This window comes from Capra hircus, chromosome 1 (genome assembly GCF_001704415.2).
Source record: "Capra hircus breed San Clemente chromosome 1, ASM170441v1, whole genome shotgun sequence".
NCBI lineage: Eukaryota > Metazoa > Chordata > Mammalia > Artiodactyla > Bovidae > Capra > Capra hircus.
The window spans coordinates 83,620,159-83,642,417 of record NC_030808.1 but is presented as its reverse complement, the minus strand read 5'-3'; the positions used below and the strand labels follow the sequence as shown (position 1 = coordinate 83,642,417).

The 22,259-nt window shown below is 43.4% G+C and overlaps 2 protein-coding genes across 4 annotated transcripts in view; both read right to left on the bottom strand.

The window, feature by feature from the left end:
* LAMP3 (lysosomal associated membrane protein 3) overlaps nucleotides 1-16,624 on the bottom strand; it is a 32,958-nt gene extending 16,334 nt beyond the window's left edge. For all 3 annotated transcript variants that reach the window (XM_013964202.2, XM_013964200.2, XM_013964197.2), the window contains exons 1-3: nucleotides 16,419-16,624; nucleotides 9,180-9,934; nucleotides 8,202-8,330 (exon numbers count right to left, since the gene is read on the bottom strand). In XM_013964202.2, the coding sequence (XP_013819656.1) occupies nucleotides 8,202-8,330; nucleotides 9,180-9,934; nucleotides 16,419-16,467 (933 nt within the window). In that variant the 5' untranslated portion in view covers nucleotides 16,468-16,624. The remainder of the gene's footprint in view (nucleotides 1-8,201; nucleotides 8,331-9,179; nucleotides 9,935-16,418) is intronic.
* LOC106501989 (zinc finger protein 383-like) lies at nucleotides 20,444-21,655 on the bottom strand. Its single transcript, XM_013963033.2, has one exon. The coding sequence runs from the start codon at nucleotides 21,416-21,418 to the stop codon at nucleotides 20,756-20,758; it is 663 nt and encodes a 220-aa protein (XP_013818487.1). The 5' UTR covers nucleotides 21,419-21,655; the 3' UTR covers nucleotides 20,444-20,755.

Sequence of the window (22,259 nt, the reverse complement as noted above, 5' to 3'; positions counted from 1 at the left end):
TCATGATGTAACAGGACAGAGCCCCAAGCCTATATCTTTCTGTTTTGACTGAGTCAAAATTAGACAAATATTGACAAAGCTGCTGTCTATCTTCATGGTGAAGGAATAACATGTGTTCGGCAAATTTATATAAACAAAAGATCAGAGGAATGTTTAATTTCCTTGAGATTTCAAGTTTTCTATAATGTATGCTGCCGATATTGAATGAGTCTTATTTAGATCATGGTACCCACTTTTTCTGTGGAGTGGTGTTAAAGAAAATAAAATTGTCTTTCATTTAAACTGGAGCAAAGCATTTCTTTTGAAAATTCAGAATTTGGCCTAATTTGAATGGCAACAAGGCTGAAGTTTATTCTATATGACGGGTTGGAAAGTTGTTTTTCTTTTTTTTTTCTGCTGTAAAGAGCCATATGGTAAATATTTTAGGCTTTGTGGTTCTCTTTAGCAGCCACTCAACTCTACCATTCTAGCACAAAGCAGCTGTAGATGACATACACTCAAATAAGTGTGGCCATATTCCAAAAGTAAACATTTATGGACACTGAAATTTTGAATCTTATATGATTTCCATGTGTCATAGAATTTTCATTCCCCCCCTCCCCACAACCATAAAAAATGTAAAAGCCATTCTCAGCTTGTGGACTGTACCGCTTGTGGTCTGTACATTTTTTCAGTTGTGGGCCAGATTTGGTTGGGGGGGCATAGTTTGTTGACTCTTGGGCTACACCATCAGTAAAATACAAGGTTGCTGAATACATTGGTTGGTTATGAAATGTTAGAGTGATGAATCTCCTATTTGGGAGAATAAAGTGTTGCTAAGAATTTTTAAACATTATTTTTAAAATATGTCTTTGTTCCCCCTCCTACACTGTTGGTGGGAATGCAAACTAGTACAGCCACTATGGAGAACAGTGTGGAGATTCCTTAAAAAATTGCAAATAGAACTACCTTATGACCCAGCAATCCCACTGCTGGGCATACACACTGAGGAAACCAGAATTGAAAGAGACACATGTACCCCAATGTTTATCGCAGCACTGTTTATAATAGCCAGGACATGGAAACAACCTAGATGTCCATCAGCAGATGAATGGATAAGAAAGCTGTGGTACATATACACAATGGAGTATTACTCAGCCGTTGAAAAGAATTCATTTGAATCAGTTCTGATGAGATGGATGAAACTGGAGCCAATTATACAGAGTGAAGTAAGCCAGAAAGAAAAACACCAATACAGTATACTAACACATATATATGGAATTTAGGAAGATGGCAATGACGACGCTGTATGCAAGACAGGAAAAAAGACACAGATGTGTATAACGGACTTTTGGACTCAGAGGGAGAGGGAGAGGGTGGGATGATTTGGGAGAATGGGAATTCTAACATGTATACTGTCATGTAAGAATTGAATCGCCAGTCCATGTCTGACGTAGGGTGCAGCATGCTTGGGGCTGGTGCATGGGGATGACCCAGAGAGATGTTGTGGGGAGGGAGGTGGGAGGGGGGTTCATGTTTGGGAATGCATGTAAGAATTAAAGATTTTAAAATTTAAAAAAAAAATGCTAAAAGAAAAATAAAAATTAACTTATAAAATAAATAAATAAATAAATAAGAGCAGAAAAAAAAAAAATATGTCTTTGTTCCCATGTAACCTAGGTGGAGTTGTTGAATCTTTGTGAACATTCCAAACATTTAATTTTTTACTTACTCAATAGAAGAATGGGGACAACAGTAATAGGCAATAGTAATCCTCACATCTTAGGTTGATGTGAAGATCAAATGAAGGAATTATATAAAAAACTGATCACAAAGTCTCCATTCAAATTTTAACTAGCATTGTTAACAAAAAGATTTCCCATCCCAGTAAACCTCTCTCACTGAGCTCAAAGGATAATTTGTATCTATATCCTAGAGCTCAGATCCACTACCAACAGAAAAAGAGAACAAGCCAGTGAGCTAAGCTTAGCTAGCCCTATGGATTAAAGAAGCTGGCTGAAACTTCAGCTCTCAGTGATGGGATGCAGAGAAGAGCAGTGGGGTTGCAGGGTAGGTTGAGAGCTTCAAGCAGGTGTTAACCCAAAGCCCAAGGGAAATTACATGCCACACATTATTCAGTTTATAACGTCTGCTTTCTCCTTTGTCACCCGTCAGGTTAGTCTCTGCCAGATGGTTTCTCATTTGGGGTTGAGGCTGAAGAATGAAGAATATCTACCATGACAGATTCTTAAAGATAAAGTAAAAAGCCTGTGTGTACCTATCAGGATTGACAAAAGAGGGCCAAGGACTCCTAAGAGCCAAGTATGGTACTTTAGCACTTACAGGATGTCCATTTGAATGAACCATTTGCTAACGAACCGTCTCACTACTCAACCAATGGCTGCTGACAATGTGGCTCCTCACTGTCAGTGTCTCTGCAATATCTCATCAGAAAGAGAACTCTGCAATATCTCATCAGAAAGATTTTAGCTCAAGGAACCTAAACATCCTCCTTAGCAAAGGACAGGGTTCAGAGCAAGCCAATCTGTCCAGCCTGCCCAGGAAGGCAGCATATCAATGACTGTGATGCCCAAGGTCCCCTCCTCAACTTCTGCAAATTCTATCATGGGAGTTTCACAATCACAGATGTTCAGGATGTGGACATCAATCAGGCCCCTTTTGCTCAAGGTATGGTTACCATGGGGATATATGGGGTGATATTTAGGGAGTTTGGGATTGACGTGTACTCACTACTATATTTAAAACAGATAACCAACAAGGATCTACTGTGTAGCAGAGGGAATTCTGCTCATTATGTAATAACCTAAATGGGACAAGAATTTGAAAAAGAATAGATATATGTATGTGTACAACTGAATGTTTTTGCTGTACACTTGAAACTAACACAACATTGTTAATCAACTATACTTCAATATAAAATAAAAAGTTAAATGGAAAAAAAAGAAAGAAATCTCTACTCTGAATGTCACAAAAGCTAAAGAGGCTGTTTACACAGAGGTGCTAATTTACTTTTTGACCCCTTTGCTCAAAGTTCTCTGTGAAGTTTAGGTTTACTCCATATTGATTCATTCTTTCATCAAACATTTGGTAAAAATATACTGTGTATAAGGACCTCCTTGATGGCTCAGAGGGTAAAGAATCTGCCCCCAATGCAGGAGACACAAGTTTGATCCCTGGGTCAGGAGATCCCCTGGAGGAGGAAATGGCAAGCCACTGCAGTATTCTTGGCTGAAAAACCCCTTGGACAGAGGAGACTGGCAAGCTACAGTCCAAAGGGTTGCAAGGAGTTGGACAGGACTGAGTGACTAAGCATAAGCACGCACTATATGTAAAGTCAGGGCTGAGCACTAAAGAGTGTGAATAAGTAAAAATCTTGCCTTCAAGATGGCAAAATGTGTGGCAAGTGCATTAGTGGAGGTCAGGGGATATATGGAGGGTCCAGAAACCAAGAGAGGGAAGTGTCCCAGTTTACCTGGATGGAGGTGGTGACTAAGGTGGGGAGACTTCCTAGGGTGAAGATGAATTGATATTTCATCTCAAAGGATGAATTAGGGGTGGGAGGGGCATTCCAGGCAGAGGGAACCCCTCAAGGGAAAGCATGACAGGAATGGTGGGCCACCCACTTGGGAAGTTCTGAACAGCCTCCCCTGAGGGTGTTAACATATAAATGCTGATAACAGTTCTCAGGAAGCTGTAAGCTAAGACAGCTCCCAATGCCCCGAAAGGCTCTGGGGAAACACCAGGTGGTTGGGCACTCTTCATTGTCCACACCTCGGTGGCTAACACTGTGTCGCCCTGGGGCTCCTCCCTCTGGGTGCCTGGTTTCTTCCAGGTCCCAGAGTCAGTGCTGAAGGCTCACATTGCCCTTCAAACCAGGTGAATGAGAAAGGGATAGTACCGAGAACAGAAACATAAACTCTACACAGTTACTGAAAGATGTGTTGTTTTTAAAACAAACAATCCTGAGCAGGAAGGAAACTGTGGGTAGTAGAGGGTGAGAGGAGATACATTTATCCTGCAGCTGAAGAGTTTGAACAACTCTCAGCATGTCATCTTAATCAAATGAGACATTGACATGGAAAGGTTTTCAGTTCTTTAAAAAACGAAACAGAAATGAGAAAGGAAAACCACCTGTCCTGACCCTAAATGGGCCAGATGCCCTGCTCAGCTCTTTCACATACACCAGCCCAATTCATCCTCATAGCAGCCTCATCTTGAGAAAACAGGTTCAGAGAGACAGCTGTTGATTTGCCCATGGTCACACAGATATGATACAGATAAGTAAAGTCTTGACTGAACAACGTCAACAACAACTTCCCTCCTGGGAGGGGTTTTTCTTTGTTTCTGTAGCTGGCAGTGTTCAATTTTAAAAATTATGAGTTATTGTATGCGATTTGAAACCTCAAACTATTACCTATATGTCTTTTATTTCTCCCGTTAGGTCTAGCTCAGTGTTGGGGACAACGTAGGTGCTCAGTAAACTCTTATTATTGATAAACTGGCTGAAAAATCAGTCTTGCTAGTCAGCTTCTATTTATTATCCTACAACTTGGTTCTCTTTATAACATCTGTTTATGGGTGTGAGAGTTGAACCGTAAAGAAGGCTGAGCACCAAAGAATTGATGCTTTTGAACTGTAGTGTTGGAGAAGACTCTTGAGAGTTCCTTGGATTGCAAGGAGATCCAACCAGTCCATCCTACAAGAAATCAACCCTGGATATTCACTGGAAGGACTGATACTGAAGCTGAGGCTCAATACTCCAGCCACCTGATGTAAAGAACTGACTCATTGGAAAAGACCCTGATGCTGGGAAAGATTGAAGGCAGGAAGAGAACGGGATGACAAAGGATGAGATGGTTGGATGGCATCCCTGACTCAACGGAAATGAGTTTGAGCAAACTCCAGGATGTGCTGACGGACAGGGAGGGAAGTCTGGCATGCTACAGTCCATGGGGTTGCAAAGAGTCAGACACGACTGAGCAATTGAACAACAAAAATGTTATTACTAACATGTATTCCTATTTTTTTAAGGCTCTCTTTTTCTCTAGCACACTGGTTCTCAATCTGGGGTGATTTTGCCCCTTGGGGGACATTTAGCAATGTCTGGAAACATTTTGGATTATCATAGCTGGGGTTGGGTGTCACCACCCTTATGGCAGAGAGTGAAGAGGAGCTAAAAAGCCTCTTGATGAAAGTGAAAGAGGAGAGTGAAAAAGTTGGCTTAAAGTTCAACATTCAGAAAACGAAGATCATGGCATCCAGTCCCATCACTTAATGGGAAATAGATGGGGAAACAGTGGAAACAGCGTCAGACTTTATTTTGGGGGGCTCCAAAATCACAGCAGATGGTGATTGCAGCCATGAAATTAAAAGACACTCCTTGGAAGAAAAGTTATGACCAACCTAGATAGCATATTAAAAAGCAGAGACATTATTTTGCCAACTAAGGTCCATCTAGTCAAGGCTATGGTTTTTCCAGTAGTCATGTATGGATGTGAGAGCTGGACTGTGAAGAAGGCTGAGCGCTGAAGAATTGATGCTTTTGAACTGTGGTGTTGGAGAAGACTCTTGAGAGTCCCTTGGACTGCAAGGAGATCCAACCAGTCCATTCTGAAGGAGATCAGCCCTGGGATTTCTTTGAAACGAATGATGCTAAAGCTGAAACTCCAGTACTTTGGCCACCTCATGAGAAGAGTTGACTCACTGGAAAAGACCCTGATGCTGGGAGGGATTGGGGGCAGGAGGAGAAGGGGACGACAGAGGATGAGATGGCTGGATGGCATCACTGACTCAATGGACGCGAGTCTGAGTGAACTCTGGGAGTTGGTGATGGACAGGGAGGCCTGACATGCTGTGATTCATGGGGTCACAAAGAGTCGGACACGACTGAGTGACTGAACTGAACTGAACTGAACTGGCATTTAGTAGGTGTCGGCCAGGGATGTTATTCAACAACCCACAAAGCACAGGACAGCCCCCACTGCAAAGACTCATCTGTATTAACCCAAGTGTTAATACTGCTGCTGTTGAGAAGCACTGGCGTAGAGGGTAGCAACAAGTGAAAAGTGACTAAAGTGTTGAGCGCATTTCTCTTGTGGAAGAATCTAGACTTTCCTGCCTAAAGGTATTTCACATAGTTCACCTGTTAGGGCAGAAGGCACAGTGTCAGGGTCCTGAGGCCAAAACACAGGCCTACAACTGTGTTTCGTTGGGTCAACAGTGTTCAATTTTTTTTAAATGTGTTGCTCACTTAAAAAGTCATGTGCTTTTATTAAAAGATCTGGACTTCTGCCTTCTATTGAACACTGGCAACACTGGTCTCTCGTTACCACCTGATAGAGGTGATATGTAAAATATTCAACTGGCACAGTAGAGCGGTGGCCATTCAGGACACCTTACCCTCCAGAGTGAACGCTCACCATAAAAGACAGTGACAGTCCCCAGGGCTAGATGCCAGCCCTGCCACCAGCCTCCGCAGCTCTGGCTGTCCCCTCTGGGGAGGACCAGAACTCCTGAGCCCCTCCTTCTCCTCCCCTCACTACTGAGGCTGCTGCTCGTCACCTCACACATATGCTAGCATTTTTCTTATACAGATTTAATGGAAAAATAAAGTCTTCACCAAAAGTGGGAAAATAAAAAATAAGGATTGTCTGTTTCAAGACAAAAGATATTTTTACTTTTTCACTACTTCAACTACTTCGCAATTAAGACTAAATATACATCAAAGTCTATGCTTAGCCCCTGTAATTTTGGGATGGCCACCCACTTTGGCTGAAACAACTTCTCTTTTAAAATGCAGAAACTGGGACTTCCCTGGTGGTCAGTGGTAAAGACTCTGCACTCCCAATGCATGGGGACCTGGTTCGACCCCTGGTGGGGGAACTAGGTCCCACACGCCACAGCTGGAAGTTTGCAGACTGAAACCAAAGATCCCGCATACCACAGCTAAGACCCAGCACAGCCAAATAACTTTTTTTCAAATGCAGACATTCCCCAGAAGGCTAAGACTGGTAGGAACTTTTACTTTCTTTGGGACTTTTTGCCTTCTCCGGGGGCATAGCTAAGGCTGGTTTACAAATGCCATTTCTAATTCTCCCAAGGGTCCCACTAAGTAGCTATAACTAGTTCCATTCTATAGACAAGGAAAATGCCCCAATCTAGTCCAGGGTCATGCAGCTAGTAAGTTTTATGACTGAAAGTCAATCTTCATTTGTCTGATCCCAAAGTCTGTGCTCATTGCTCTCTAAGATCTGCTAACCAAGACCCTCTAACCTCAGGGGTCAGTTAGACAGGTTAAAAAAGAGACCTGCACCGAGTCCCAGCTGCTAGGATCCTCTTGGCCTGTAAGACACTTGGCAGCAATCAGAAAGAGCTTCTCCTTTGAGAGGGGGAATGGCCATCACTGTGTCCCCGACGTCTGCCCATTTCTGTCACTGTAACCATAGCGACTAGCTAGTGTGCATCCACTTTCTATGTACTGGATCAAGCTCTTTATAGGAGTGATCTTTAATTCCTTTCTCCCACTTTTCAAATGATAAAAAAAAAAATAAAAAAACTCAAGCAGTTTAAGCTGCCTGCCTGATGTCAAAAGCAGAACAGTAACAGAGTCAAACTGGTAGCCGAGACTCTGAGCTCATGACCATGCTCTTCCACTATATTCTGTTGTCTGCTCCCTTCCAGGATATGGCCTAGAAAACCCAGCTCCTGGTTAGTCCCTGGATTTTGCCTTCTATGACATTTGACTTTGGTGTTAGAGTAATACTGCTTTTTGTGCCCACTGGAAATTTCTGTGGGTTTGTTCATTGGTACAACTTCCTCCTTTGGGTGGTTTGCATAGGGCACTGTGGTCAGGTTCCCTGAGGCCAAATTCCCCCACCTGGAGGCAAAGTACTCCCCCCCCCCGCCCCCGCCCCGCGCCCCACCTCCAGAGGCATCAAAGCCCTTCTTGGGCTGCACAGAGGAGGCTGAAGGGGAAAGAGAGCAAACAGAAGATGTCGACACTTGCCTCCTCTCCATCTCTATGACCCTCATTCTTATCAGAGAACATCTCAAAAGGCTTTGATGTCTATTTCCTCTGGAATTTAAAGTGAAGTGTGGGATTGCACCACTGGCCCTGCCGGGGAGGGGTATGCTGGGGGGCAGCTGGGGGTGGGCAGGGAAAGAAATGCTAGAGCCTGTTCGTGTAAGGATCTCAGCCTCACCTTGGTAAATGTGAGATTCACAAAGCCGCCCTGGAAATTCAAAAGGAGGTTGGATTTTCGGGAGCCACAGTTTCCAGAGGCTTGAGTTGCATTGGGGTCGATGTTGAAGTATTTCTGAGGTGAAAAGACCTAAACCAAATAAAATAGATGGGCTCAATAGTTGGGAGACCAGAAACACAGGCTAGAAAGGAGTCTGAAACTCGAGGCTAGTGGGTTTTCATTGGGGAATTTCAAAGTCCCTGGAAGACACCTCTCATTTCCAATCTGTTAAGATTTTTTTTTTAAACGAAAGAGTGCTCTCACAGTGAGGAGTTCCTTCAGAGATAATTCGTGGCAGCTATATCCTTGATAAACTGTGAAATTTAATTTTTGTTCAGTCAAACATGCTAGACACTACAGGAAATGTTTTGCTGTCTAATGAACTTCTGTTTCAAATAAAAACCCGAATGTGGAAGTTTTACTTGCAATCACAAAAATGGTGCAAGATAGGAAGAATTTTTATAGTGATTCTTTCAGTGAATCAAATAATCTTAACCCCTCACCCCCAATACCTCCAACCAATCTTCTCATTAATCTGGATTTTTCATATTAATGTCACAGGTGGTTGTAACAACCACTGAATGCAAACCTCTCATTTCACAGGAAAGTTGTTGAAGCTTGAAAGTCATCCAGAGGGACAGTGCCAGGCTGGGATCAATGCTGGACGTACCCCACACTGCCCATGCTGGCTAAAAGTGAGGAATGTGCATATTTAAAATTTTGGCGTGTGCTTTCCTTTGTTCATACAGTCACTATCAGTGTCTATTTTTATAGGTATTCTAAAACAGGTTCTCTTAATAGAGGACCTTGGAGAAAGAGGAACTTGCAAGTGTCTGTTTCATTGCAAGACAGAGGATGCAGGGGAATGTTCATTTTTAGCAAGGCACTCTCACTCAGACTTTTCGAAGCTGTTGTTATGGTCCTATGGCCCCGACTTACCGACACGGAGTCTTGAACCGTCAGCTGTATCCCCATCTCTGCTTTGATACACAGCTTGCTTCCATTGAGAACCTGATAAAGTCCCGTCTTGGGTGACAATGGCTGCGGTGCGAGGGTGGGCCTGGGAGCTATGGTGGCAGGCGAGGCTGTTTGGGTGGTGTTGTATGTGGCTGTGGTTGGCCCTGGGGTGTGGGTGGGTTGAGTAGGTTTCTGACTGGTTGTGATGTTGTGTGGTGAGGTGGACAAAGTTGCTGGAAGGGTGGTCTGGCTACTGAGTTGGGTGGTTTTCCCAGTTGTGTGGCTGGCAGTCGACGGCCTGTTTCCAGTGGTGTGAGCTGCTGGGTTGACGGTGACTGGTGGTGAACTGGGACCTACACTGAGGCCAGCTTTAGCCTCAGTGACTGGAAAAGTCACGTGTGACTTGTTGGGTGTGGCCAGGGTTGTGACTAGGGTGTGGGTTGTTGGAGAGGTTGGTAGGGTGCTCTTTGTAGTTACTGGGGAAGTTGTTGCTAGAACTTCTATGGTTGTGTTTGTGGTTAGGGTCTCAGGGCTGGATGTTTTGGCAACTGTCTGAGAGGTGACGTGACCATCTGTCAGTCTTGCTGCTGCAGTTTTGTGAGGCACGTGGTTAGTTGGTTGGAGGAGAGAAGGTTTTACTGTGGCCTGTCCTGTTGTAGGTGAAGAATAACCTGTGATTTCTGAAAACACATTTGCTCTCATGTGACTGTTATGATGACTGTCATAATACCAAATCACTGCAAATTAGAAAAAAAATGTTACTATACCAACTAATAGCTCACATTTGTTAGTCCCTCCCCACTCCCACTTTAATGTTTCATTAAAATTAACATGCATTTTTTAGATCTGGGGAAAATTTACAAGGATAGAATGGTGACGTGAACATCGCTCAAAATTCTTCCACGAGGTCATAATTTTAACATTTTGATTGTACCCATGTTTTCACAGGATTGTGATCATACTGGGGTTTTCGAAGCAAGGATATTGAAGTGGTTTGCCATTCCCTTCTCCAGCGGATCGCGTTTTGTCAGAACTCTCCACCATGACCTGTCCATCTTGGGTGGCCCTGTATGGCATGGCTCACAGCTTCATTGAGTTACACAAGGCTGTCACCCATGATCGTACTGGAGATATTCTTTCCTTTTGTCTGTACGGGGTGTGGTACTAACACCCCAGAGAGCATGCTCAGCTAGATATCTAAGTGTCAATGTCACTTCATCTTCCATCTTCAGACATGAATCCAGACAGTTCCTGGGCAGAGTGTGTTCCTGGGCAGGATATTGCTGGGATGATCTGAAAGAGCTGGGGCAGCTTGAATAACAGGAATAAAGATCTGCACAGACTTGTACAGTTTTCATAGCATCATATAATCCCAGGCTTGAAAGGGACCTAATACAAACCCTAATCTAATGTGTGAATTTTACTGTTGGATGTTTTGTCATGTGTTCAGCCAATCTATGCATAATTGCCTCCAATGACAAGAGATTCAGTTCCCTTGCATTTTTTATTTTGCCGTCAGCTTTCTAATTGTAGTCCAATTTCTATCGTTCCCTTACTTAACCTTTAGAGTGGTCCAGTCTTTTCCAGCTAAGAAATTAAATTAACCCATAAAGGCTCTGATATATCTGGTGTGCGTGTCCTTCACAGTTTGGCTTAAATGTCGGCTCCTTCAAGAGTCTTCCCTGCCCTCCCCACATAGAACAGCTCTCCTTTCCCACAATTCTCCATCACAGTGTTATTTTCATTGCCCGCACCGCAGTAATCACAACTTGTAATGATATAAGGGGATGGCATTCAAATATTTAACAGTAAGCCTGGCCAGACAGTGTGTACCAGCCCTGATTATATGTTTATAGATTGTGCATCTCTCCCTCTAGATCAAAGGCAACCTCCAAGCGGGAGCTGTGGGTTTTTTTCTTTTTTCCTTTCTACCACCCGGGCTTGTGCATTGAAGGTATTCAGCGGTTACAGAATGAATGAATAAATAACTGAATGTGTAAGGGGTGGTTATAACACAGTAGACCTCCTAGGATCATTCATATGTTTATTTGGCTGCTTTGGGTCTTGGTTGTGGCTCCCCATCTTGGTTTCCCAAACAGGGATCAAAAGCACGTCCCCTGCATTTGCAAAGCAGACTCTTAACCACTGGATCACCCTCCTCCTACGATTATTAGAAGGCTCAAACAAGGTGGTTTGAGTAAAAGCCTTTCTGAACTATTAAGCAGACCTAGAATGTGCTTTATTGTCATAGGCTCTCTCCCAGGTCACCCTTCAGGGCCAAAGGCCTCTGGCTCTTTTTCAACCAGAAAAGCTCTATCCTTGTCTCCTTCAGGCACAGGGCAAACCCGGAACAAGTGCAATGATGTCTCAGGGGAGCTTACAATCAGGTGCACTGAGAGATGGTGCTGTCTCTTCAGTGCTGCGGTTTCCTGGTGTTTACCCATTGTACTTTCACTCACTGGAACGGGAGCTGCCTGGTGTCAGGCAGTGACTTGGAAAAGCACGGGGAAAATGGAAAGATTGTTCTATGCTGGTGTTTATAGAGTCTTGAATTTCATATCTAATAAACATCATCCACAAACTCCTTTACTCTGTCTCTTTTTCATCCAATGTATTTCTAAGTGGATACTTTCCCCATAATAATAGCAATAAAATTCCAATTTACTACAAGCCACTTACTACATGGCAGACCTCAGATCAAGGGTTATCTTCCATCAACTCTTCTCAAAAACCCTTTGACAGGTACTAATCTTTCCATGTGTTTCAGATGAGGAAACTCAGTTTTAGAAAATTCTATTAACTTGACCATAATTGCTCAACTAGTAAATTTTGGAGCTTTAGACCCAAGCCCCTGTCTGAAGCAAAGCCTGCCCTTGGATCTGTGGATGGGTGGAGGCAGTGTGTACCCCTGGGAAGAACAGTGAGAGAAGAGACAAAAGCAGAGGAGAGAAGAGTAGGGTGCCCCTGCAGTGACCCCAGTTCACCAAACCTTCATCATGGTGGTCCTTAGTGAGGCTTTCAAAGGCCCACATGCTAAACCAGTGATCATTTTCCAGAAGAAAAGGCTAACTGTAAGTCCAGTAGTAACACTTATCAATTATTTCTGCACAGCTGGTTTGTAAAAGACATTATTAATAACATTTAGTTACTTTAGACTATTACTAAAGAGTCTTTTCTGTATCCAAAATGTTTACTTGGACAACTGAAATGTATAATATTTGAGAGTTATATCAATTGATTTTCTGGGTTGTAGGTTTACTTTGTAAATCTTTGTAAAATCACTCCATGTGGAGGCTTTCTGCCCATATTGTAGAACCTGGGGCAAGGTTTCTCCATTCAAGGTTATTATGAAGGTTGACAGTTGTTGAAGATTTATCTTCACAATTCATTTGGGCTAAATCTGAGTTGCTGTTTCCTGGGTCAAGAACCCAGTAGGAATCTCATTAGGATCATAGTATTATGATGGAGAAATAGAATTCACTCCCAGACATGGTGTCTAGGAATATCTATTGTCAAAAGCAAAGATTGCTCCAGAGAACTCTGGGAAATTGAGAACCACCTGCCTTTTGCTCTCCTGGATAATTAGGTCCTTGATAAAATCCCACTGTGTTTACCTTATGCTTATGAGATAAAGTAAATCTTTTCAACTGAGTAAAATGTCCTCAACTGAGTAGCACACACTTTCAAAGGGGGAACCTTCCTGAATTAATACAATTATTATCTCTCAGTCGTGATGAATGAACTCAAATAAGGGGGAAAAACACATTGGCTATTTATGAATGCACAGCGCTCCAAACAGGATAAGAACACTCATGGTACCCTGTCAAGTGTTCTTGGGGTACAGGAAACCTTTGTGCGGTGCCCGGAAGTGATGGTGTCTCCGTATGATACATGACTTTGTGGTCAACAGATGCCTGGGGCTGGTAGGTGACAGGACCCAAAGTGACAGAGTGTGTTGCAACTAAACAACTCCGGGAAATATTGCTCCTGTACTCTCCTTCTCCAGTCTAGCCCCTCTCCTCCTTTCCTCGTAGGAGTGTGAGGTGTAAAAGATGGGCCGATGATAAGACGGGAATTTGACAGGGGTAGGTCTGCTGTGCATTGAAATATGTCCAAGAAACTTCGTAAGTTTGTTAGGTACTCAAGGAAACAATACTCTGAAAAATACTCTGTTTTTACAAATTCTATGTTTATGACCACACATATATGCCCAATCTTTGTCAAAACTGGGTCATAGTTTTTAAATGGGTTCTTTGACCCCTAGAGGTTTAGTTAAGTTCTCTGAGACCCACAAAGAGGCAAGTAGGCAGAAGCAAGGGCAGGGCATAACTCAGAATCTCTCAGCCCTCCTCCTGCTCAAAAGAACACAACCTGAAATCTGCACATTGATTTGCCAGGCTCTCACTCCCAGAACCCGAGCATCTCCTCTCCAGGATTCAAGAGACTCAGAAAATGAGTACCCTAGAGTCTTCACCCCTCTAGATGGTGAGCTGCAGCAAGTGGTGTGAGAAGGTTTGGATTTCCCTACAGCTCGCATGAGGATCTGAGAGATACCCCGTCAAGCAGGCCCTGGGAAAGCCAGTGATCACACAAGTACTACTTCTCTTGGTATTTCCCAGACAGTGGGGCCTTCCTAGAGAGCCTTAGTTTGGTTTCCTTGTCACACCCAATTCAACAGCTATATGGGCGACTACACTGAGCCAAGTTCAGGTAACTGAGGCAGGTCTTAATTCTTAGGGGCTCTAAACCTTGTGCGGCAGATACAAAAATGGACTACACACCTCAGTGTGGCAGGGCTTATTATTGAAGCAGGCCCTCTGAGTGCGATGGGGTGAGGTGGGGAATCTAACAGAAGAAGTTCTTCAGCCAGACAAGAGAGCAGAAGGCATCCTACAGGCAAGAGGAAGAGTTTGTGCAAAGGCACAAGGGCATCAGAGCCTGGAATGTCTGCAGAACAGCAAGGGGGTCAACATTGAAGGGAACGTGGGAGGGTGTGGGGAGGAGGGATAAGTGGAAGGCCAGCAGGGAGTGGGCCTGGTGGGTTTTGGAGGCTACACTTTGCACAGCTGTAAGGAACACAGCTGGAGAGTAAATGGAGCCCCAGGGGCCACATCCAGGGGCAGGGAACTGGGTATAATGCCCAAGCACTTTCTCTGGCACCTCCCTGGGCAGCAGAAGCAGCCCCAGCTGCATGAGGCAGGAAGACTGTTTCTGGATGTGTGGGGCAGCAGGGGTCAGCCTTTGGCAAGATTCTGCTCACAGTTTCACAGTTTAGTCTTAAAGCATTTAGCAAAAAGATGCAAATCCTGTCTCTGTTAACTTTCTGGGGGGACTTGAGACTCAAAGAGAACCTTTGAACAAAAGGGGCTCCAGCCCTGTGTTGGAGACGGCTGGCTGACTCCCCCAAAATTCAGTCTCTCCTTTTTCCTTCGTAAATAGAACCATGAGTTGAAGTTGAGTGCTTACTGCTTGGAATTCATCTCCAAGCCTCTTTTCCAGATGGGAAAGATAGGAATGTGTCACTGAGTTCAGGCCAAAGCAATAGAAGAGGTAGGGTCATGTGGACCTTCTGGGAAGGCTGCTTGGAGGGAGCTCAGTCACTCCTGGGGCCTCTTTGCTGCCTTCCTGTTTCCTCCTTCAATTAGCCTGCAAGCTGTATGTGATGGCTAGAGCTCTGCAGACAATAAGAGCTGTGAGGAGGTCTTGCAGGTGGAGGTCATACATAGGGTGGTGGGTCGATGAGAATGAGTCCCCACACACCTGCTCTGACTTCCTCTTGACTCATTTTCACTTAAGAGGGAAACAAACATTCATCTTGTTTAATTCACTATTTGGAGCTGGTCTCTTGTGTGCAACTAAACCTAAATTTAACTGATACCAACTTAAATCCCCTTATTTTACAGGGGAAGAATTTGAGATCAGGGAAGCAAAGTGACTGGAAAAAGATTACACAGTAAACTTACTTTAAAGCCATGTCTCTCCAAGCAAAATGTCTAACGCTTTTTGCTCATACCCAGTTTAGCGAGTATTTCTCGAATATATGCACGTAGGAGTGTAGTGCATAAGTGTAGAACATGGACCCTGATTTGTTAGCTGAGTGCCTGTGTTCAGCTCTAAGAATGTGCAGCTCAGAGAGGAAAGGGCGATGTGGCATTTCCCCTCCACCTGCCTGGGCATTTCTCACACACTCATTGCATTCTTGAATCCCCCAGTCACCTGCCAGCCATTGAAATTTTGCCCACACATAGCTCAGAACTTATGGTTTTTTTTTTATCAGTTTGCTCTGTTAATCATAATAATGACTTTCCATTGTTGCCTCCCAAAGAATGTGAAACTCTAATTGTGAAAGCGCAGCGCACAGGGAAACCGCCTGGGTTAGGGCAGCTGGCCCGACTCTCCACCCAACTTGCATGGAATTTGGGCAGCACTCCAGTGCGGTGTGCCCCCATTTGAGCACGTTAGTGGGGCCGTGTGGACAGAGCTAGTTCCCTCGCACACTGAAGCCGGTGGCAGCGCACGGAACTGTGAGTCAACAAGCAAGCTTTGCAAAGTACAGAAGAGGACCCTGCGTCCCAGGGAGAAAACGCTCCTGGTGAAAGCAGGGGATAGGGACATAAAAGGATCATTAAAAGCTTAGCCTCCTAGACAGCCTCTCTGATCTGAATCCTTGCAATTGGAAAACAAATCTTTGACGCCCTGGCTTACATCCTTCCGAGATGGTGCAGTTTGTCAGCCACATCTCATTCATCTTCACAACTTATTGTTACATGATAGAAATGTAGCACTTCATTTGAGAAAAGCAGAAAAAGCAAAGCATGACATGCTTTCCCCAGAGTGTGTGCCAAGAGCCCCATCTCTAAGTCCTGGCTCCGTTCTTCACCTCTTAAATGGGAGTGATATCTACAAACTCTCCCTAATCAGGTGCCTAGAACCCATCTGGGAACCACAAGGCAGTGTCTCTGTCTTCCTGGGTTGACCCCTACTCTGCCTGACTCATGGTAAACAATCCAAACCATGGAAACCTTTGGGAAACACTGAAGTGTGCTCCACAGGTAGAGTAATAAAAAGACAGTCCCAAGTCAAACACCCACAGTAACTGAAGCCACTACAGCTATTTTCAGTCTGCCCTGTCCCACCTTGGTCACTGGAACTAGAATGAATTTACATTTAATAGGACCAGATATGGCGGGGTCGCCGTGGAAGGTCATGTGTGTCACTCACCAGCCAGAGACACGAAGAACAGCACCACTGCAGAGATCTGCCAGGACATGACTGGGGAGCCAGGAGCACCAGTGCCTCGCCAAGCAGCTGCTAGGCTCAGCGCTCAGCACGGCTGGGTCTTCTGAACGGTGGGAGGCTGATGCCAGGGCAGGCTGCCTCTGCCCTTCACTCAGCTGTGGCCAAGAAACCAAAGTCACTTGTGTTATGAGAAGCAACTGAGAGGCCCTCCCAAGCAGTGCGCTGAGGGCGGGAAACCACAAGTGGCCCTCCGGTGAAAGCAGACACTTTCGGTTCTGCCTTAAGTGTTTGTAACAAATGGGGTGGGGGGGGCATGTCCCCCAGCCCGATTAAGAGCATCTAAGATTATTTTCCATAAGAGGAGGTGGATCTGTGTCAGTACCTGCTTCCTTCTCTCATAAGCTGGGTCTCCATTTTTCTCTAAGATCTTGAATCTACTTCTGTATAAACCCAGAGACCCTTCTCAGCTGAGAGAAAACCAATCCCTCACTCATGAGGAGTAGGAGTCAAAACTCAGTAGTAGAGCGCTGTCTGTCTCTGTGTGTATTCACAAGAAGTCGGAGACAGCCCTGCTCGCTGCTCAAAGTAGCCTTATCTGGCACCCTCACCTTGCGGGGAGTGGGAAGAGTATGGTCTAAAGAGTTGGGGAGATCTGGGGTTTGAATCTGACCCTGCCAACTCAGCAGTTGTACAACCTTGGGTAACCTCTCTGAGCCTAGGTTTCTTCTGCTGTATAATAGGAATAATAATGCCTACTCCCAGTTGGTTTTTCTGGAACGTGAATAATATTCAATGTCTTGGAAAGATGACCTTTTCATCTCTTATCTCCTTCCTCTATTAATTAGATGAACCAATGATGGTCTCTCAGAGCTGTGAATCCCAGTCAGGAGGAATACACATATAAGCAGTAGATCAGAGGAATGATGGCTTAACTAACCAACTTTACATTAAAAAATTACCTTGCAATACTGTCCCAAGTTTGCTAAGGAGTTTTGAAAGTTTAAAAATTAGTACTTTTAAAATTTAAAGCATTAATCAGATATTAACAATATTGTAGGTGGTCTTTGGGGGCTTACCTGGTGGATCAGTGGTAAAGAATCCACCTCTCAATCCTGGAGACTCGAGATGCAGGTTTGATCCCTGGGTTGGGAAGATCCCGTGGAGAAGGCAATCCACTCTAGCATTCTTCCCTGGGAAATCCCGTGGACAGAGGAGCCTGGTGAGCTACCGTCCGTGGGGTTGCAGAGTCAGACATGACTGAGACTGAATGAACACACATGCTTGCACAGCTCCCTGGAGCTCCTGGCAGGGAGTGGCTGTAGCCTGATGGCCGTTGGATCACAGGTACTCTTCCCCTTCCAGAGTGCCCTGGAGGGCTAAAATCCCTGATGACCCTGACATCCTTCTTTACTAATACGGCAGGAAATATCCTATTTCTCAAGTCAAAATACTGGATTATAATTGTAGGTTTGTTTATTTCTCTTTGCAGTTCTGTTTTTGCTTTGTGTATTCTGAAGCTCTGTTATTGATGTGTAAACAATTAGGCTTGGTATGTCCTCTTGATAGATTTACCACTTTATTATTTTTAAGTGATTTTTATTTTTGGTCATATTCTTTGTTCCGAGACTCAATTTGTTTTTATATTAACATAGTTATTCTTTCTTTTGATTAGTGTTAGAATGGGATATCTTTTTCCATTCTTTTACTTTTAATCTATTTCTGTCTTTATGTGTGCGTGTGGTAGTCACTCAGTCATGTCCGATTCTTTGCAACCCTAAGGACTATATAGCCTGCCAGGCTCCTCTGTCCATGGAACTTTCCAGTTAAGAATACTGGAGTGGGTTGCAGTTCTGGGATCAAACTCTGGTCTCCTGCATTGCAGGCAGATTCTTTACCATCTGAGCCACCAGGGAAGCTCTTGTGTCTTTATACTGTTAGATAAAATGAGGCATACTAACATTTTTTTTAAAGTTTATTTGAGCAAAACTCAGTTCAAATTGGGCAGGGTCAAGCCAGAAGTAGTTGGGAGAGCTCCACTGATAGAAGCTGGGGGAAAGACTTTTCTAGGGAAGAGGCAGAAGCAAAGTAAGGAAATTATTTGATTGGCTGCAGCTTCAGTGGGTGTGTTCTTTGAGAAAGTCAAGCTGGCTGTGTGTGATTGGTTGTCTCTAGGTTTCAGTTTCTTAACCTTCAGGCATTTCAGGCATAGGCTTTGGTTTGCTAAAGTGGGTTTCTTGTAGGTCACAAGGGTGGTCTTTTTTCTTTTTCTTTTCTTTTTAAAATATTCAATTTGACAATAACTTCCTTTTAATTGGGGTGTTCAAACAATATGATTACTGATATAGTTACCTTTATATCTACCATCTTGGCAACTGTTTTCTATTTTTTCCTGCCCATTTTTGGTTTCATATCTCCTCTTTCTCTATTAACTCTTGGTTAGTTACTTTTTAAAATTCCATGTTATCTCATCTGTTGACTTATTAGTTGTAACTCTCATGTCGTAACTAATATCTCATACAGCAAAAACTCTCATGTTTGCTTTAGAGTTTAGGGTATATATCTTTAAGGTATCACAGTGTACCTTCAAATGATTTTATACCACTTTACACAGAAGAATCTTACAAGAGTTTACTTCCATTTCTTCCCTCTTCACTTCTGTTGTCTTGTCATACGTTTTAATTCAGTAGATGTAATGAATCCCACAACATATTGTTACTCTATTTTTATTTAAATAATCACTTGTCTTTTAAGGAGAAGTAAATGATAAGGGGGGATAAAAGGCTATCATACTTACTCATTGGGACTTCCCTGGCAATCCAGTAGATAAGAATCTGTCTTACAATTCAGGGGATGTGAGTTTGATCCTGGGTTGGGGAAACTAAGGTCCCACAAGCTGCAGAGCAGCTAAGCTTGTATGCTCTGGAGCCCGAGTGCCACCAGAGCGTCCCTGCACTGCAGCAAAAGATCTGCATGCTGCAGACAAATAGATTAAAAAATAAATAAAATATTAAAAAAGAATTCTTTATTTTTTTATTTTATTTTTTTTAGATTTTAAAAACTTTTATTTTCTATTAGAATATAGTTGATCTATAATCTACAATATATTTTTTAAAAACCCTTATACAACTTAACAGAAAAGCAATCAACCCAATTTAAAAATGAGAGGCTCTGAATAGACATTTTTCCAAAGAAGACAAACAAATGGCCAACAAATTCAGGAAAAGGTGCTCGACATCACTAGTCATCAGGGAAATACAAATCATAATCACAATAAAATATCACCTCATACCTGTAAGAATGGCTATTAAAATGAGAAATAACAAATGTTGGCAAGAATGTAGAGAAAAGGGAGCCCTTATGTACTGCTGGTGTATGTGTGTGTTAGTTGCTCAGTAGTGTCTGACTCTTTGCAACCCCACTGACTGTAGCCCGCTAGGGTCCTTTGTCCATGAAACTGTCTAGGTAAGAACACTGGACTGGGTAGCCATTCCCTTCTCCAGGGGATCTTGCCAACTCAGGGATCGAACCCAGGTCTCCCGCACTGCAGGCAGATTCTTTACCATCTGAGAGACACCAGGGAAGCTCTACACTGCTGAGAGAATGTCAGCTAGTTCAGATATTATGAAAAACAGTATGGAGATTCCTCAAAAAATTAAAACTAGAAACTACCATCTAACCCAACAGTTCCACTTCTTGGTATTTATCCAAAGGAACCAAAATCACTATTTTGAAATATATCTACACTCCAGTGTTCAATGCAGCATTTTTTACAGTTGCCAAGACATGGAAACAAGAGATCATCAAGAGATTTTTTTTTAAATGTGGCATGTATACAATTGAATATTATCCAATAATAAAAAAAGGAAATCCTGCCATTAGTGACAACATGGATGGATGAGGGCATTATACTAAGTGAAGTCAGACAGAGAAAGACATATACCCATACTGTATGACCTCATTTATATGTGGACTCTGGAAAAAAAAATCAAAAACAAAAAGATGGAACCGAAGTCACAGATACAGAGAAGAAACTAATGGCTGCCAGAGGCAGTGGCTGAAAAGTGTGAAGAAGGCCAAAAGCCACAAATTTCCAATTATAAAGTAAATAACTCATGGGGATGTAATATACAGAATGGTGATTATAATTCATATTATTTGATTTGAAAGTTGCTAAGAGAGATTTTTTTTTTTAACCAGTCATCTTTAATTGGATGTTAATTCTCCATTAGGCTATGAAAGGATTCAGGGGTGCATGGCAAAGGTGATGGTCAGGAATGCAGAATGTGCCCTCTTCAGTGGTACTTGCTTGGCTGCTCTTGTTAAAGCTCCTTGTTAGAATGGCAACAGTTGATAAGCATGTAAGCTGCCAGCACCATAGAAAGCCCAGCGACACTCCCTTTCTTCATGTTTAACTTGTTGTAATACTGGCAATAACCTCTTTGAAGCGCTCCAGCAATGCCTTTAGGGATGAAATCTCGCATTAGTATCCAGCTTGGCAGCTCCCTTAATTTGACATCCAGGAGTTTCTTTTTCTTCAGTGGTAAAACTGATGCGATCTTGGAGTCCTGGCAGTCTGCTCCATAATGAACTCTTCCATGTTGAGCAAGGTTTGAAGCACAACAAAAAGCTTTCCCACATTCTTCATAGAGTTTCTCATCACCATGAATGATCTGATGCAAAAAAAGAGATGAATGTTTCCCAAATACAAATGTTTTTCTATCGCTGGTTATTTTATAACTTGAATCCAAATCTGTATTCCAGCTTCTTGTTTCTTTTCTCACAACCATCCAGGGATTTCTTCCTTCTTCCAATAACACAATTATGTCTGACTTAGAAATGGAATGGCCCAGTGAGACCAAGTTACTATAGTTCTCCATCATCACATCGCAATACAATTTCTTCTGAAGCGAGTCGAGAAATTCCCACTCATGCGGAAAGAACTCTATGACCACACCCCTGAATGTTACTGGTCCCCGGGCCATGGTTTTGGACCTGCAAGAGCTGATTAGTCCTCAGGGTTCCTTTAGCAGAAAAATAGAGTCCAGAAAACCACACTGTCTCTCGTCGGTTCGGGCTCCCTTTGCACAGTCGTTTCCGTGGCGACCTACTGGTTTCCTGCTTAGATGGATGCCATTCACAAGCCTTCAATGCTTCAAGGAGCAAGCAAAGAACCCGAGATGGAAGTCACCTGCTTCATCGCTGGAGATGCCCTATATAGTTACCAGTTCAAAGCGGCCGCCCAACCCAGTCCCAGACACTTCTGGGAATGACTCTCCAAGAATTCTTTAAATTAAAAAAAAAAACTTACTCATGTGATTACCATTTCTTGCAGTCTTCACTCCTTTGTGTAGATCCTTGGGTCAGTTGTTGCCACAGTTACCCTAAGTACACTACATACATCATCAAATTACTCAAGTGTTATGTGTGTTTAAGGTATGGCCTTGTTTGCTCAAATGTTTTCTCAGTGTGTGCTCCACCCCAGCTTTGGGTCTTCCCTGGTATGTGTGATGGTCTCTCTTTCTCTCCACGCTTTTCAGCTCTCCTGACAGATTCCACCGTTACTGATAGTCGCTGCTTGTTAGTCTGGTGCTGGCACTAAGCCAGGAGATGCTCTGTTCTGTTAAGTCTCAGGCAGGCAGGCACTCTGTCCCTGGGTTTTGAGGGAGAGTGACCTTCAAATTGCTTCTATCCTTCCCCCAGCACATATGCCCACCTCTTTCTCAGGATCAGAGGTATGGTTTTCATTCCGTTCTCTTTTGCCAGCTGCAGTTGGGCTTACCAGCCTGTAAGTCTGTGTTTATCACACCTGTTCTTGAGCAGTTG